A 17,184-nucleotide genomic window follows, 5' to 3' on the forward strand; every position below is an offset into this window, starting at 1 on the left:
AAACAGAAAACCAACAGAGAAATACCAACAAAACCAAAAGTTGGTTCTCTGAAAATATCAAAATTGACCAACTTTTAGCTAGACCACCTATGAAAAAAAGGTACAAATTACTAAAATAAAGTGGAGTCATCACTACCAATTTGACAGAAATAAAAAGGATAACAGAGTACTATGAACAATTGAATGCCAACAAATTGGGTTAGCTAGATGAAATGGATAGACTCCTAGAAACACATAACCTTCCAAGACTGACTCATGAATAGAAAACCTGATAGACTTCTAACTACTAAGGATTTGAATCAGTAATCAAAAGCCCTCCCCTCAAAGTAAATCCCATGACCCAGATGGCTTCACTAGTGAATTCGATTTAACTTTTAAAGAAGAATTAACATCAAACCTTCTCAAACTCTTTCAAAAAATGAAGAGAGCACTTCTTTAACTCATCCCATATGGCCAGTATTCCCGATACTGAAGCCCAACAAAGACTTACAAGAAAAGTACAGAGCAATATCCCTTGTGAATAGCAACGAAAAAATCCTCAACAAAATGCTAGCAAGCCAAATTCAGTTGCATAGTAAAAGGACTACACAAGATGTCCAAGTGAGATGTATTTCTGGCATGCAAGATGGTTCAACATAGAAAACAAAACACATGATCATGTCCACAGATGCAGAAAAAGCATGTGACAAAATACAACACCCTTTCATGATAAAACCAAACCAAACCAATCCAAAAAACAATCAACATAGAAGGAAACTTCAACATAATAAAGGTCATATATGAAAAACAGGTAACCCCAGGGGCTCCTGGGTGGCTCAGTCGTTAAGGGTCTGCCTTCAGCTCAGGTCATGATCCCAGGGTCCTGGGATCAAGCCTTGCATCGGGCTCCCTGCTCAGCGGGAAGCCTGTTTCTCCCTCTCCCACTCCCCCTGCTTGTGTTCCCCCTCTCACTGTCTCTCTGTCAAAAAATAAATAAAATCTTTAAAAAAAAAAAAAAAAAGAAAAACAGGTAACCCCATACTCCAAGATGAAAGACTGAACATTTTCCCTTAAAATCAGCAACAAGACAAGGATTCCACTTTCACTACTTCAACACAGTATTTGAAGATCTAGCCAGAACTATTATACAAGAAATAAAAGGCATCCAAATTGGAAAGGAAGCAGTAAAATTATGTTTGCAGGTGACATGATCATTTATATAGAAAAGCTTAAAGATTCCACAGAACCTGTGAGCACTAATTAGCTAAGTCAATAATGTTGCAAGGTACAAAATCAACACATAAAAAATCAGTTGCATTTCTACAAGCTAACAATGAACAATTTGCTAAGGAAATTAAGAAAATTCAATTTGCCATAGCATCAAAAAGAATAAAACACTTAGGAATTAACTGAGGCAACAAGCAGTAAGACCACACTGAAAACTACAAAACATCACTGAAAGAAATTAAAGACAGAAACAGATGAAAAAGCATCACACATTCATGGATCAGAATACTGAACACTGTGAACATGACAATACTACCCAAAGTTATCTATGGATCCAATGCAATTCTATCAAAATCCCGGCAACATTTTTTCTGCAGAAAGGCCCTTCCCAAAATTCATGTGGAATCTAAAGGGACTCAGAATAACCAAAAAAAAAAAAAAAAAATCTGTAAAAAGAAGAACTAGGGGCCCCCAGCTGGCTCAGTCAGTGGAGCATGTGACTCTTGATCTCAGGGGTTGTGAGTTCAAGGCCACGTTGGGTGCAGAGATTATTTAAACATAAAATCTTTGAAGAATAAATAAATAATAAAAAGAACCATGACAGAGGGCTCACACTTACTAATTTCAATGCTTATTACAAAGCTAGAGTGATCCAAACAGAGTGGTCCTAGCATAAAGGAAGCCGTACAGGGGCACTTGGGTGGCTCAGTTGGTTAAGCATCTGCCTTCCGCTCAGGTCATATGATCTCAGGGTCCTGGGATCGAGTCCCACATCAGGCTCTCTGTTCAGCGGGGAATCTGCTTCTCCCTCTCCCTCTCCCCTGTGCTGTCCCTCTCTCTCTCTCTCTTAAATAAATAAAATCTTAAAAAAAAAAAAAAAAGAGACCAGCGCAATAGAACAATGAGCTCAGAAATCAACATTCACGTACATGCAGATCAACTGATTTTTGACCAAGTGCCAAGACTATTCAATGGGGGAAAGGATGGCCTTTTCAAGAAATGATGCTGGGTTGGGCGCCTGGGTGGCTCAGTCATTAAGCGTCTGCCTTCGGCTCAGGTCATGATCCCAGGGTCCTGGGATCGAGTCCCACATCGGGCTCCCTGCTCTGCGGGAAGCCTGCTTCTCCTTCTCCCACTCCCCCTGCTTGTGTTCCTGCTCTCGCTATGTCTCTCTCTGTCAAAAAAATAAATAAAAAATCTTTAAAAAAAAAAAAAATGATACTGGAAACTGGATATCCACACTGAAAAGAATGAAGCTGGATCCTTACCTTAACACAAGAACCTACAAAAAACCCAAAATGTATCCAAGACCTGAAACTACATAAGTCTCAGAAGAAAACATAAAGGAAGAAGTTCATGACACTGAAGTTGGCAATGATTTCCTGTATATGGCATCAAAGGCACAGGCAACAATAGAAAATAATAGATAAACTGGACTTCAGCAAAATCAAAAACTGTTAGATATCAAAGAACACTATCAAGAGATTGAAAAGGGCAACCTACAGAATAGGAGAAAGTATTTGCATATCATACATCTGATAAGGGTTTAACATCCAGAATATAGAGAACTCCTAGAGCTCAACACCAACAGCAAAACCCAATTTAAAAGAGCAAAAGACTTAGACACTTCTCCAAAAATAAAAAGATGACCAGTTAAGCGTGTGAAAAGATGCTCAACAACACTAATCATTAGGGAAATGCAAATCAAAACCACAATGAGATACCACTTCACATCCACTGGGTGGCTACTATTAAAAAAACAAAAAACAATCAAAAACTAAAGATGAAATGTATGGTGATTAACATAATAAAATTTCAAAAAATAAAAAAAAAACAGATTAAGTGGTGGTGAATATGTGGAGAAACTGGAATTTCCGTGCAGTGTTGGAGGGAAGGTGAAACAAGGCAGCTGCTATGGCAAAAATATGGTAGCTCCTCAAAAACTCACACACAGAATTACCATGTAATTCAGTAATTCCACTTTAGGTGTATGTCCAAAAATACTGAAATCAGAGATTGTTATTTTATACCAACATTCACAGAAGCATTATTCATAATATCCAAATGGTGGGAACAGCCCAACTGGCATGGATGGATGATGAATGGATAAACAAAATGTGGTATATACATGCAATGCATTATTATACAGCCTTAAGAAGGAATGAAATTCTGATATATAGAAACATGGATGAACCCTGAAAACATTATGCTGAGCGAACTAAATAAGACCCAACAGGATAAATATTCTATGATTTCACTTCCATGTCTTACCTAGCCTAGTCAAATTCATAGAGACAGAAAAGGAAATGGTGGTGGAATGAGGGGGAGGGTGGGGAATGGGGAGTTAGTGTTTAGAGGATACAGAGTTTCGGATGAGGATCATGAAGAAGTTCTGGAGATGGACAGAGGTGATGGTTGCACAACAATGTGACTATACTTCATGCCAGTAAATTTTATGCTACGCGTATTTTACCACAATAAAAGAAAAGGCAAAACAAATGACCAACGTTATTTCAAAAAGAGATCATGTAAATGAGGAGAAACTTACAGACATGTATGTGCAGAGGGCTTAGAAGAGCTATCCAGGTGAGTAACAGAGGAACTAGAGCTTTGGCAGAGGTCCTAGGAGGGAAGTGAGCCAAACCACTTGGGAAATGCTGGGTGACTTCCTTTTCCAAAAAGGTCAGCAGACAGGAAATATGAAGCCAATGTCAAGATTTCACTGGACCCTAACAGACTGATTATCAAACTGGACAAGTCTGCTTTCCATGGTTTTCAACAAGGGGCTATTGGCATTCTGGACAAGAATGACTACTGCTTCCGGTGGGACTCTCCTGCTCACCACAGGGCACTTACTATCCCTGAACTCCAAACCCTTTAGTATAGGAGCACTCTCCTCACCCCATTACACTAGCAATCGAGAAGAAGCCCACAGATTTCTACTACCACCACAACCCCAGCTCACTCAGATGAACACCACAGAGTGAATCCAACAACTGAAATATGAGAGCCTGTGTGTGTCAGGATGTGTCAAGTTATAAAGCAGTAACAAACAATTCTAAGTCTTAAAGGGCTGAAACAAAACAAGGTTTCTCTCTTGTTCATGACCTGTTCCTCCCGGGCCAGCCAGGTGGAACATTCCACACTCTTCCACACTGTCCTCACACGGGACCTGGGCTGACAAAGAGGAAAGAAGACATGGCAAATGACGTACTGGCATTTAAAAATTCCACCTGGGGGCGACCTGGGTGGCTCAGTCAGTTAAGCATTCGACTCTTGATTTTGGCTCAGGTCATGATCTCATGGTCATGAGATCGAGCCCTGTGTTGGGCTCTGCGCTGGGCATGGAGCTTGCTTAAGATTCTCCCTCTCCCCCCACCCGTCTCTCTTTTTCTTTAAAAAAAAAAAAAGAAAAAAGTCTTTCTTATAAAAATTCCACCTAGAAGTGACACACAACACTTCTTACATTTTATTGGCCAAGGCAGATCATATGGTCTTGCCTTTTAGGAGGGCCAGGAAAATGCATTCCTCCCATTTACCCAGAAGGAAAAGAACCAGAGATCATTTGTACAGAGCCCTAACTGCTTCCCAGCTATGACTTAAAAGCATTCTGTGAGGATGCTAGGCCCACGTTCCTCACTGAAAGTTACTGAAGGGCGTGTTAGGGCTCAGTGTAGGCCTGGAGAGGGTACCACCACTGGCGCCAGGCTAAGGAGCCCCAGGAGGGATGAGCCATGGGCGGGGGAAGCAATTTTTACACAATTTCAATGCGGTGTGAGGCATAGGATCATCACGGCAGCAAGTGCAGCAGGGCAACTGACCCGGCAGTGAGGGGTACCGGTCACAAAGTCTGCGGGCAGCCTCCAGGTCAGCCGCGTGTCCACAGCCGCAGGGCGGAGTCAGCCTCAAGGAGGACTTGCAGTAGACGGACAGGTGGAAGCAAGAACGTGGAGAACGGGGGCGCCTGGGGGGTTCAGTCCGTTAAGCGTCTGCCTTCGGCTCAGGTCAAGATCCCAGGGTCCTGGGATCGAGCCCCACATTGGGGGGGGGCTCCCTGCTCAGCGGGGAGTCTGCTTCTCCCTCTACTTGCAGCTCCCCCGCTTGTGTGCGCATGCGCTTTCTCTCTCTCTCTCTCTCTCTCTCTCTCTCAAATAAATAAATTCTTAAAAAAAAAAAAGTGGAGAACAGGCAGGCAGGGGGAGGCAAGTGTCCCTGTGCTCGCTCCCAGGAAGCGCTGAACAGACCCTCACAGGGACAGGAGTGTGGGGGAGGGATCTTCATCCCGCCGCCCCGCCCTGAGAGCCTTGATACTGGGATCCTCTGGATACACGGCCGCCCTGCTGGGGGCGGGGGGGGGGGGGGGGAGACAAACAGGGGCGGGGGCAGAGACGTGGCCGAACAATCCCTGACCGCGGCCGTTCGGGCTGCTGACAGCACTTAGCCCCTGGCACTGTGCCGCAGTGAAGGTGCACCCTCCCCGAGGGCGGCCTTTCTCAGTCCCATCACAGCCAGGGAGGACGATACACTTGGTGCGATGGAGGTCCTGACGACGAGGAGCTCTCAAGGGGATGCTGAAGCCGCAGTGTGGTCAAACAGAACCAGGGGGGCTTTGTTTGGTGAGGTCGGCCCAGGGCAGCCTTACGTAGGAGGCCCGTGTAAGCACGGGAATGCCTTCAGTTATTTTAATTAAAAACCTCCCCCAATAAAAAATGCCTGGGACCAAGTGTCAAGAAAAAAAAAAAAGAATTAAGAATAACCAGTAATTTTAAATGCACTTTTATTTTTCTTAACTTCCCATTTTAAACCAGCGTTATAGAGAACAAAATAAAGGCACTAGACATTCTGCATTTAAAAAAATATATGCTTAGGGATTTTATTTCAACATCAACGAAAGTGTTTTGGTTTGGTTTTTGTTTCTCCATTTAACTACCCTCAGAGTCGTGGAGCTTGCAATAGGAAGATACTATGGGGTGGGGGAGTAGGCATGGAGGTTATCTTTTCTGTTTCAGGATTTATTACAAGGATGCTCTCCGCACAGTACACTCAGCCCGCAATCCCACGCTTCTCAAACTGAGGAGCTCAGTGACAGCCACAAGGCTTTCAAGATCACAGGTGGGACAGGGGAGGGGACTTTTTCTCCCAGGAGAGTAATTTTAAAAATCCTTTTTGTGTTAAAATAAACAAACATATATTATGGAATAGAATGCAAAATAGGCCTAACTTTAAAAGATAGAACTGGAGATGGATGAAAAAAACCCCCTGCACAGACAGGGTGGGGCTGCCGCACCTCCGGGCTCTGGGGCAGGCTCGGACTGGCCTCCGCACTCAGTCTGACAGAAGGATCTGAGAAGCTCCCCTGAAGGATGCTGCAGCGGGTCATAACTCATACTTCCTCTCACTACACGATGACAGCAAGAAACCTTTTTTTTTTTTCAACAAATATTTAGCACCTGCTATATGGTGGGCCCTGCACACTCGGGATAATTATCATTTTGGCCTACCACATGATTGAGGGTCACCACCTTGGGGTAAATCCTAGGGCCCTTCTAACAGAGGGTTAGGTCTACCAGCAGGCAGCCGAGGGGGGGCCAGGCCAGGCTCTGTGCCAGAAGACCCAGATGCCAGAGCGCAATCACAAACGCAAGGGACTCTCCAGGTCCGTAGGGCCCTCCTGCCGCAGAGGTTTAACCATGGCGGGCTGCCCCAACAGCCGTGCCGCCGCTCTGCAGGGCTTGGGGGGAATGTCAGAGGGGGTCTGTGGGAAGGGATCCCTGGACCATGCCCAGAGCAGGGGGTATCCCTACAACCGGAAGGGCACAAGACGCCTGGGCAGTCGTCACCCACACCCCTGGGCAGGCTGGGCGGTCTGAAAGCACAGGCTTTGGGCCTGATTCGTAGGGATTATATATGCTATTTTTAAAACATTTTAAGTGCAACGGGAAGTGCATATAGCTTACGCACACAGTCTGGTCAAGTTTTACAAACTGCACCAACCCATGATAACCAGCACCCAGATCCAGAAATACATTCTTCTCAGCTCTTAGAAACCCCTTATTAGGAACCTACGGTTTTACCTTTAGACATCCAACCTTCAATGAACACCTATTTTCAGACACCTAGGAGATGATTTATAGTTGAAATAAGCAATACAAAAGAAGGCAAAACAAAGTGATTCAGCACCACATGGGAGAGGAGCTCAGAGCAGGGTATCCCCGCCCTCCCGCATCCACGTGACCAACTTGCAAAATGCGGGGACAGCCCAAGCCACAGGCACTGTCACTATGCGTCCATGAGCACGTGCTTGGGTCTTCTTGGTTTCCTAGGTGGTAAACAACATACCTCTAAGACGACTCTCCACGTTCCCCCAAACCAGAAACACACTGCGAGGTGTTCTAGGTTCAGGAAGAAAACACTGTTTCAGTCCAGTTGCAGGCGAGCCCTGGTTCTAACCTGAGTAAACACTGCTTTCTCTTGGCTAACACAGCACGATAAAGGGGGGAAACATTGTGTCAGAGACTCTGATCCGCTGCAAAGCAGGCACATTCCTTCCGGGAGACAATAAGTACATGATAAAGAAACGTGGACGCCAACACACGGCACAAGGCACGTACCACCCCAAGACATCTACTGCAAAGTTCCTTCTAATCAAGAAAAAAATTTTCAACAGCAAAGTACATGAAATACACACCTCAGGGAAAGGCCGCAGTAATTAAAAACGAAAACCGTGAAGACCTCCGAGCTACTCAGAAATAGCACTGAGAGTGCTAAAGACAGCAGAATTCAAACTGCAATCATACTGCAAAATTGGGCACAAATGGTGACTAAACACAGGCAAACACTGGATGGGAAAGATCTAGAAAATGACACCCAGGGAGTAGGGGAGGTAGAGCAGTAGTTCCAACTTTGTTTTTATTTCAGCTGCTATGAACAGGATATTACTTGGACAATACAAAACTCATCTAAATACCATTACTGTGTAAAAGCCTTCTGGATCGGATTCATACTCCCAGGCTGACTTTTACAGTCAGTATCCAAGGAATCCTGTCCAAAGTCTCATCTGGCCAGTTTCTAAAAAAGAACCAGACCAGCTGCTGTTAATGCCCCAGCCCTTCTAGTTAAAGGGAGGAGCAAAGGTATTAGGAGAAAACCCCAAAGCGCTGACAACCCCTTGTATTTAAATACTACATTATACTTAGCATGTCCTTGATCAACTCAATGGCACTGTAAGTTGGACAAAGATGTCTATCCTCCCAATGTTATTTCCATGAAAGTTGTGTGACTTGCCGAGATCCCGTGAGTCTACTGGCCAGTCAGTTTGTTCTCTCTCTGAATCTTTTTAAATAGGATAAGGGGACAGAATCCTGGCTCAGCCCCTTCCTAGCTGGGCTGCCCAGAGCAAATGGCTCTACTTCCCCTTATCTTTAAAATACAGATAATACAAGCCATTTTGGAACTACAGTGAGGATTCAATCTGGTAAAAGGAAATGACAGTTTCTGGGGGCGGGGGGGGGGCAGGATGGCTCTTCAGGTCTTCTCCCATTCCCAAAACCCAAGGCCTTGCAGATCCCCAAAGCACAGCAGGAGCCAGCTGAGTTCTGGCAAAGGCAGAAGAGGCAAGGAGTTCCAGAGTGACCTTAGTACCCAGCACATAATAAGTGCTCAAAGAGTATCTGACAAATGGACTAACCCAGTCAGGGAGCCTTCTGTCATCAGTTGATGATTAAGAAGAACAGGCAGGAAGCCATCCGCTATCTGAACTCAAACTCTGGCCCCCTTTTTTTTTTTTTTTAAAGATTTTATTTATTTATTTGACAGAGAGAGAGAGGGAACACAAGCAGGGGGAGCAGCAGAGGGAGAGGGAGAAGGAGAAGCAGGCTTCCCGCAGAGCAAGGAGCCTGATGCGGGGCTCGATCCCAGGACCCCGGGATCATGACCTGAGCCGAAGGCAGACGCTTAACCGACTGAGCCACCCAGGCGCCCCCAAACTCTGGCCCCTTTAACTTTGAGACTACAGCGTATTTTTGCACTGCATACAGATGGTAGCATTTACCACCGTGGAAGACAAAGTCTCCTGCATGTTATCTTCAGCTGTATTTACCAAACATGCCTCTGCGTGGTCCTATTTAAAAAGATTCAGAGAGAGAACAAACTGATGGTTACCAGAGGGGAGCTGGGTGAGGAATGGGTGAAAGAGGTAATCGGGATTCAGAGTGCACTTCTCATGATGAGCCCTGAGTAATGTACACAATTGCTGGTTCCCTGTATTGTACACCTGAAACTAATACAACACTGTTTATTAACTATACTGGAATTAAAATTTAAAAACTTAGAAATAAAAATAAAACATTCAGAAACCACTGCTTTCCAAAAAGAAAAGAAAATAGTCCTACTAATATTGTCTTAGCTCTATTAGATAAGGCTCCTCCATCAGCCTCTATCAATCCCACTTTGGTGAATAAAGCTATGTCTTTTATGAAACAAAATCGTATCTTGGAGGTAAAAACTAAACTGTAGCTCAGAGAAAGTGCTGATGGGTAAAGAAGAACTCTCAAGAACAGTTTAAAATGAACATGCCTATTCTATTTGAAGGGCTTTATTGACCTTTTTCATTAATTTATTGTAATATTCATAAACGGTTTTAAGTCCCATAATTATCTCACGGATTACTGTCCCATGTGCCTGACCAGATCAGAATTGCTGTGATCTCTGAAATTCCTCATTACTGAGAATTTAGTTCTTCAAGGCAAATCACTGTACTTGTCCTTCCAAGAAGTCACAAACCATCCCCCTCTGTGAGCAGCTTCTGAGGCTCTGGGCATACACATTCGGTCAGAGAATGAGAAGAGGACACTTTGTAGCTATGAAGTCAGCATCAGAGAAATTCCTCTTTACCACTCCAACAGCATGCTCCATACTATTCCTGAGACCAGTTAGCTTCATTTCCTTCTGTGCGAGTCCAACCTGCACCCTAGAGCAAGAAGAGAGTAACAGGACAACAGTGACATCCAGGACCTGCTGGGTCCTCTGCTAGGAGGCGGAGGTAGTCTCATCTTCCAGAAATTCTGAGCTGCACTGCTGAGAGCTCTCAGAAAGGGACCAGACCCTTGCCTTGAGTATTACTCCTGTCGTTCGACATAAAGACACAAAGACTCGGTGGTCAGCCCAACAAGGACTACATCCTTGGGAGCTGTGGTCCTGGTCAGTGGACATCAAATCCGACACACGGGTGAGGTTGCAAAAAAGGAGAAGCTAGAAAGGACGTCGGTTCAAATCACGGTCTTCTCATAACATCAGGCCTAAGCTGCTTTGCTGGAAGCCCCTCCCGCTCTGCCCCTTCCAAGGGATGGAAATTCTATTTACTTTATGTGTGAGAGTAAGAACCACTGAGCACTAATGCTGCCTCAGGCGATTCATCACACTGCTTTATTCATAAGGCCGGGGTACAGGGTAGAACCACACGGATTTAACATCTTGCTGTGCCTGAAATGTTCATTAAGGGCTCTTATCTGCAGTCACCTGCCCACCCCACTGAACCTCTCCACTAATTTAAAGAGTCTATAATCTGCTCACATTTAAATTATGATGAACAGGAACATTTCCACTGGAAAAAATCGTCATGCATCTTAATTTGTGCTGCCAATTAGGTCTTTGGAAAAGGGGGGGAAAAAACCTGATTATCTTACATATAGTAATTTGCCCTAATTGGTGCATAATGGGTCAGATATAATTTGTGGACTACCCCCACATGGTAAATTGTTTATTTAACGTTTTAGAGGTACCAAAAATTAGCCTTGTTATTTGATGGTAAAAAGGTTCACTCCCGACCACACATTCTGGGGACATTTTAAATCTAAACATGAACTGTGTATTTAAGTGGTGGAAGTACAGTTTGAGCAGAACAACAGGTTTCTAGAGTCCTATATTATCAAGATACACTGATGAAATTCACACGTGGCTCGAAGCTCCTTGAAGAAAGGGTTAAGTCCTAGAGAAATCCAAGCCTCCTAGAAGCAGAGGATATTAATTATATGGTAAAGGTCAGTGAAAAATAAAACAAAAACAAAAAACTAACCCTGTCTCAGTCCTTACTCTTGTTCCTTTTCCGTGCTTTTAATACCTCCCCCTCATTGGGGAAATTTAAAAACTGTACTCTTTCTCATCAACATCCGCAACAATTCTTTCTCAAATGTCTACTTTCAGGAAGCCCTTCGGACATCACTAAATGGCCAAAGCGACCAACCATTAGTGGCTCTGTCTTTAATTGGCACCAGGACCCAGGCAGGTGATAACGGCCTGGGCTCAGGCACCACTGAACTTGCTGGGTCGCTTCGGTCTTCCAAGGATACGCCCGGAGCCCCGCCTCTCTTTCCGAGGCCCAGCACCCAGGTGGAGAAGAGGTAAAACATTACCAGTCCAAGGTAAAGTGGAAGCGGTGAGTCAAAGGCACTCAAAAAAACAAGAAAAAAATCCAACCGTCACAAAGCCTCTCTCGGGGCTCCCACATGCTGCTTCCTTCCCTTTCTAAAAGTTTTATTTTTAGTTCATTTTTAAAAAGTGGGTACTGCTTACTTCTGAAGATACTAGGTATATTCGTTAATAGAAAGTAAGGAAAAGCTCTTTTAAGAAGTAAAATAGAAAACTGAGGTCACGTTCACATTCCCACCACCTACTGAAACATTTGGGGGGGGGTACTCTCAAATGTTTGTATATGAGATTTTTAAAACACAGTTTGGGGTCCTGCTGTGTTTACGGTTTGTGATCTCGGGGCTTTTTGTTTTTTAACTTGGCCTCATGACGTTGCCATTTCCCCCTCCAAGTGGTTTGAAATTCCTTAAAAACACTTACAGAAGTTCTAGAACAAATACAAGAGCAATTCCTTGTAAATTACACTCCCTCATCCAAACTGAACCGGACTCCCGGCAATTTTTTAGAAAAATTACACTTTTCTTTAACTTCTCCATCTCTGTGCCAATTCCCGGAGAAAATGGGGGGCGCGCAACAGAAAAGCTCCCCGCACACACCGCCCCCCGCCCCCCCCGCGCCGGATCCACCAGCGCTGCAAAGGCAGGCGCTACGCCCCTGCTGCCTCCCGCCCGCACTTCCCTCGAAACGCGTCCACTCCTGGGGCTCGCGGCCCCAGCGGCCCGGCCTGCGACCCCCCGGGACCGAGGCGACCGCCGCGCGGGGGGACGCCCAACCTCTCCAGTCCGGCCGGCGCAGCGGTGACCCACCGCGCACACCTGCAGGGCGCGGCCGCTCCGGCGTTCCCGGGGCGAGGCTGGCCAGGTCCACAACGCGGTGGCCAAGGGCCACGTTTCCAGCCCAAGGCGGGGAGGAGGGCCGGGCGCAAAGGGCAGGCCGGCCGGGCTGCGGCGGGACCCTCACCTGGGAGCGAGACGCCAACTCCATTCTTCCCACCCGGGCTCCGGCCTCCTCCTAGCACGCGGCCACGGGAACCTGGCTCGCCACGGGCCGGCGCACGCAGAACACCCGCGGCCGCGCAGCCCGCGCGCTGCGCCCGGAGCTCCGGCGGGCCGGGGGAGGGGCGCACTCGGCGCCCGGGACAGGGGGAGCGCGCCGCGCCGTCCACTCGGCGCCGCCGCGCCCGGCTGCGAGCCTCGGGTCTCCGACCAAACTTCGCGACCGGGGAACTTCGCTTCGCCCGCGGCGCGAGAGGGGGCTGCAGATGGCCGCGGCCCGCGGCGGCTGCCGGTGCGGGGGCCCCGGGCTCCCCCCTGCAGCGGAGGGAGGGAGTGGAGCCGTCCGGCCGGGTTTCGCGCGGGAGAAATGAGGGGGCAGTCCCGGCGCAGCCTCCAGCTGGCACGCCCGGCTACGCGCGCCGGATATTTGCAGCGCTTATTCCAGGTCCTGCCCTGAAGCACATGCCTCCGCGGCAATCCGTCTCTGCTCCAGGAGAGCATTTTAGAGCCACTTCAGGGCTCGTTTTGTTTAGTTGTTGTAAAGGGGCGGGGTTCTGCCGCCTCCCAAAACATTTGCTACAGGGTTCACTTTGCAAAACTAGCAACCCGGGTTTCTTTACCGAGGCCCTGAGGTTGGGGAGCTGCAAAATCCCCTCGAACTTGAGGCAGCCTTTGCTATACACTATTATACACGTAGGCCTACAGCCCCACTAGACAGAGAGTTCTAGAGGTTAGAAATGCTGATTAACAAATACTGGCTGAATAGCTACTATGTGTCAGACACTGTGTGTGAGACCTGGGAACACGAGATTGAACAACAAAAAAACAGGTCCCTGCTCTGTTGGAGCTTATGGTCAGGGAGCCAGCCACCAGCAAGATGATATAAATGTAATAATGATTCAAGTAAGTGTAATAATAATGTAACAATTAATTTGATTCATAATTTAACGATTCAAATACCATTAATGTGATAATAAGTTCAATTATAATGATGCAAATAAATGTAAATTTGGAGCCATGATAGATGCCACGAGGGAAAAGGTAAATGGTACTATGGTGGTTTAAAATAGGGAGACTTAATTTGGCACAGGTCAGGGGCGACTTCTTAAAAGTTCAGGTAGGAAGAGCGAAGAATCCGGTGGGTGGAGACTGTGGAAGGCTTGAAGTGGGTATTGGGGGAAGGGTGGTAGATGAAGTTGTCCTGAAATCAGAGCAAGTTTGCAGGGCAGTATGGAAAGCCTTTTAGCACTGTGGTCATGCGTTCAGAGTGGATCACGGAATGCATGAGACCTTCTGCAGCCCTTCTTGGCTGCTCGGGATCTGACACTCATCCTTTTTTTGTTGAAGCAGTGAATGAAATTGGCCAAACATTTGCTCAAGCTTGAGGAGGGAACATCTGCAAACTGTCCTTCCTACTTTCACTGGTTCAGCAGACATGTGTTATGTGCTCTCCATGTTCCAGACTGGGGGGGGGGGGGGGGGGAGAAAGACCAATAAAACATAGTATGATTTTTTTAAAATGTTTTCTCTTTACTGGGTAACAAACTATTCATTAGAGCCACTTTCATTTTTATTATGCTTTAGAGTTTCCCTTCATATATAGTATCTTCTTGAATCTTCCCCACATTCTTCCAGATTCTTATTATCCACATTTTTTAAATGTGGAGACAGAATCTAAGAAGATGCATTAAGAGAAAAAGATCCCTGTCCCCCTGCTAGTAAATGACAACTGCAGACTGCCAAAGTGGAAAACATTCCTTATGCCTCCAAATTCAATATTGTCTCCATTCTTCTTTACCTTTTCCTTTTGGCTGCTGGGAAACTCAAGAGTGAAATTTGTTCCATTGGAACTTTTTTCTTTTTGGTATATTTGCTTTCCCATGAACCAGTGATCTTGTTTTCACTTATTTCCTTTCATTGTAGGATGCATCAAATCCCTTTTGCAAAAGGGAGTATAAATTTGAAATAGGTCAGATTTTGCAAAGCCCTTGAAGTAACCTAGTCCTTATTTGGAAACCTGTATGTAGCTGAGCCTTCTTGCTTTAGAAATTGAGTCCTAAGTCTTCAAACGGCAACGTGGAAACTTTCCTCCTTTGTCAGGCAAAGCCCATGCACTTGAATAGTACTTAGTAATTGATTCTATAGTGGTGTGTTTTGTTGTCAGATTTTGGTTCCATTCTGTCTACATTTGACCCTTGAACAACCTGGGGGTGAGGGTGGCCAACCCCCAGCACAGTCAAAAACCCATGCAGAACTTTTGACTCCCCCAACACTTATACACTAACAGCCTGTTAACACATATCTGCTATAGGTATTATATGCTGTGTTCTTAGAATAAAGTAAGCTAGAGAAAAGAAAATGTTAAGAAAATCATATGAGGAGAAAATACACTTACAGTGCTGTGCTGTATTTGTCTAGAAAAATCCACATGTAAGTAGTAGACCTGCAGTTCAAACCCATGCTGTTCAAGGGTCTACTGTACTTCCTACTCATGGTTATGGATGGGATTCATGCCTTGTGAGCGTTGGGTTTCAGCATGGCACTGTAAGAATGAGTGTCCCTTCCCAGAAGCAATAGTATACATATTGCAACAGAGGAAAATGAGATGTCATGTTTGCAAAATTTCTTTAAGAGTCTGTCTAGAAATCTATGCTTGTTTGTTTTTTTTTAATGTGTCTATGAGATTAAAAACTTGGTCCATAGTACCTTCGACAAGATAAGAAATTTGGGATTAAATGCCACCACACATGCCTCAAATGACATGAAATAGTTGCGATTGTTTATCAGCCCTGGCCCACAACTTTTTCCTCGGTAAAAGGAGTCCAAACATTTCTCCTCTGCTCTGAAGTAGTAGCTCTGCTCTCCCCACGGAGCTCAGCTGTGGGCAAATCCTCAGTGCACCCTTTATAACAGAGAAGCATGCCAGTTTGGTATTCTGGACGCCCAGCAAAGAACCCACCTTTGGCAGAGGGCTGGAAGCAATGTGGGTAATATCTGAATACCGCTTAGCATTACATTTGATCGTGAATAAGCGAAGTGACAGTCACACAAGATAACATCCCTACTTGTTCTCTATCTCGGTATCTTGAAACTCCCATCTCGTTGAGTTTAGATAACACCCCACCCAGAAGGGGAGACATCACTACATTTGAGACCTCAGAGACAACATTTCCAAGTTGTTGCAGAATAAAAGATCTAAAATCAAGTCTCTTAGAGCAAAGTCATCATCTAACAGTGACTGGGTGCCTCTCTGGGAAGTTTTCTTTGATTACAAGCTGGTATTCTATCTTCCTGACTTGGCTTGCCAAGATACTGCTGTCACAGCCAATTTAAATACATTTTGATAATAACCACTTGAACGGCTATGGAGAACAAGACGTGAACGACCAATAACCGATGCCTTCATATATTGGGTGCAGAAGAGTGCACATCATGATGAAACTGTAATGCCCATGCATGGTTCCACCAAAAAGCCAAGAGTGGTCGTGGTATCAGTAACAGCAGCTAGCTAAATGAGCACTGGCTGGGCGCCAAACCCTGTGCTGAGTTCATCTTTGCAAGCATTCTCTCATCTAATCTTTCAACTCTGCCAGTGACCCATCTGCTACTCAAAAAGAGTGCTGGGAAAATAAATGAAAGAATATTTTCAAAGCATTTGAGATTTCTTAATAAACTCGAAACATGATTAATGCAATCCATATTTTGTAGGGTTTTTAGAAAATAACAGTCTTAATAATTTAGTCTGTGAACATAAAATATAATTATAACTAGGCACTGACAATAAAGGGATGAAAATGAAAACTGATTATTCAAAGCTCTTACCTTTCTAAGAACCTAATATATTATAAAAGGAAAGGGTAATAATCTATTTCGACAAAGGTACTGTGGTATGCGGTTTTTAAAGAACTAAGTTTTTTCACAATGAATTATATATGAAGCCTTTTTTTTATTAAAGCTTTTATTTATTTACTTGAGACAGACAGAGAGCCAGGGAGAGAGGGAGACAGAATGTGAAGCAGATTCCATGCTGAGCACAGAGCCTGACGCAGGGCTCAATCTCACCACTGTGAGATCAGGACCTGAGCCAAAACCCGAGTTGGCTATTGAACCAACTAAACCACCCAGGTGCCCCTATGCAGCATTATTTTAAAGTAACCTATAGGGGCACCTGGGTGGCTCAGTTGTTAAGCATCTGCCTTCGGCTCAGGTCATGATCCCAGGGTCCTGGGATCAAGCCCCACATCAGGCTCCCTGCTCAGCGGGAAGCCTGCTTCTCCCTCTCTCGCTGTGTCTCTCTCTGTCAAATAAATAAATAAAATCTTTAAAGATAAAAAAATGTAAAATTTCTCTAAATAGTTGGCTCTATGAATATTTTGTATTAATTCTACATATACATTTTATAACAACTTTCCAGACTTTGTAGAATTTCTGAAGCTATTACAGATTTATTCTTTTTTTACTTGGAATAATCAAGTATTTATACTGGTAATAAGAGTAAATCACACTTGTGATAGAAAATCCACAGACTTGGGCGATTATGGGTTCATTTATTGTTCAT

General features: G+C 45.0%; 1 protein-coding gene across 3 annotated transcripts in view; it reads right to left on the bottom strand.

Annotated features, from left to right (window-relative positions):
• Positions 1–17,184, bottom strand: part of CDCA7L (cell division cycle associated 7 like) — a 166,385-nt gene that overhangs the window by 30,700 nt on the left and 118,501 nt on the right. The window contains exon 1 of one of the 3 annotated variants that reach the window (XM_036113134.2): positions 12,592–12,746. The exons of the other annotated variants lie outside the window; for them this stretch is intronic. Coding sequence (XP_035969027.1) covers positions 12,592–12,615 — 24 coding nt within the window. The 5' untranslated portion in view covers positions 12,616–12,746. Of the gene's footprint in view, positions 1–12,591; positions 12,747–17,184 lie in introns of those variants that run through there. 3 annotated transcript variants of the gene reach the window in all.

The sequence above is a fragment of the Halichoerus grypus genome, chromosome 12, assembly GCF_964656455.1.
Source record: "Halichoerus grypus chromosome 12, mHalGry1.hap1.1, whole genome shotgun sequence".
Lineage (NCBI taxonomy): Eukaryota > Metazoa > Chordata > Mammalia > Carnivora > Phocidae > Halichoerus > Halichoerus grypus.